A 1596-nucleotide genomic window follows, 5' to 3' on the forward strand; every position below is an offset into this window, starting at 1 on the left:
GGGAGCCACGTCTTCTGGTGGTCACTGCCCCCGGGCCCACCCCCCAGCCTCTCACAGAGGTGTCTCATGTTAATCTACCTACCATTGCTCTGTGCAACAGAGATTCTCCTCTGCACTGTGTGGTCATTGCCATCCCATGCAACAACAAGGGAGCTCATTCGATGAGTCTGATGTGGTGGATGCTGGCCAGGGAAGTGCTGTGCATGTGTGGCACCATCTCCCATGAACACCCGTGGGAGGTCGGGCTTGATCTCTATTTCTACAGAGATCCTGAAGAGATTGAAAAGAGGGAGCAGGCCGCAGCTGAAAAGGCTGTGACCAAGGAGGGATTTCAGGGTGAATGGACTGCTCCAGCTCCTGAGTTTTCTGCTACTCAGCCTGAGGTCACAGACTGGTCAGAAGGCGTGCAGGTGCCCTCTGTGCCCATCCAGCAGTTCCCTGCTGAAGACTGGAATGCTCAGCCTGCCACCGAAGACTGCTCTGCAGCCCCCACTGCTCAGGCCACTGAATGGGTGGGAACAACCACTGAGTGGTCTTAAGTCTGCTCTTCACAGACTCTTATATAAAGTGGAAAGAGAGTTGATAAGGAAAATAAACAAGAGTTTATATACAAAATAATCATCATAATGATAACAAAATCCAAAAATCCAAAATTTTTCAAACATTTAACACCTTAGGTCATAGGAAATAATTTCAATTAGTATACTTATTTTTTACTGCAGGTATTTTGCAATAAAATATATTAGGATAGATTTTGTGTGTGTGTGTGCATGGAGAATAGAAACATAAATTCAAATAGAACAAAAAAAAGATGCTAAATTTCCAGATGTTATAAAAGAGAATTTTCTCATTTTTCTCTCCCTTTGGTTAGAGAGTGTACATACTCATCAGAGAGACAGAGAGAGAGAAGGAGAGAAGAAAGCCCCTCCCATGGAGAAGGTAACGCCACAATCTCTTCTCCTCCATTTCTCCCTCCTTTTGAGATTTTGGGCATATATGCACATGTGCCTGGTGTGTTTCTCAAGCTGCCAAGTCTAAGTCCCCAACCGCACAGTTGGCCAGGTGGAATCTTGTTGCTTTAACCACCAGGCCAGGGAGCTGGCTTGTTTTCTCTTTTTTTTTTTTTTTTTTTGAGAGGTTTTTACTATAGGGTGTGTGCGCTTGCCAGACAGAGAGAGACAGAGACAGAAAGCAAGAAATCATCCCCCAGGGGGGATGGCCATGCCACAATCCCTTCTCTATTCTCCTCTCAGGATCTTGGGCACACACGCACACAGGCCCGGCGTGAGTTTAAGCCACCGGGTCCAGGACTCCAACCACGGTTGACTACATGGGAGTTCAATGACATAGCCATTACGCTAACTGCTGGTCCCAATTTTTCTCATATTTTTAAAGTGAATAATAGTAGGTATCAAATAGTTATAATACTATATTTCACTGGATAAAATATATAGCTTTTAATAATTTTTTCTTTATTTATAGTATACCAGAAATGTGGACAAACCCTTATTCTGTATTATATAGCATGCTGATATTTAAAAATAAGGACTTGGTGCCAGGAGGTGATGTGGTGGTTAAGGACTCCTACATGACTGA

The 1596-nt window shown here is 44.0% G+C and overlaps 1 protein-coding gene across 1 annotated transcript in view; it reads left to right on the plus strand.

The window, feature by feature from the left end:
* LOC102473315 (40S ribosomal protein SA) overlaps window positions 1-561 on the plus strand; it is a 937-nt gene extending 376 nt beyond the window's left edge. Inside the window, exon 1 of the mRNA XM_027770869.1 lies at window positions 1-561. This exon is cut by the window's left edge and continues 376 nt beyond it. Within this exon, the coding sequence (XP_027626670.1) occupies window positions 1-539 (539 nt within the window). The 3' untranslated portion in view covers window positions 540-561.
* Window positions 562-1596: the final 1035 nt, after the last annotated feature.

Source organism: Tupaia chinensis, unplaced genomic scaffold (genome assembly GCF_000334495.1).
Source record: "Tupaia chinensis unplaced genomic scaffold, TupChi_1.0 Scaffold000026_1, whole genome shotgun sequence".
Classification (NCBI taxonomy): Eukaryota; Metazoa; Chordata; class Mammalia; order Scandentia; family Tupaiidae; genus Tupaia; species Tupaia belangeri.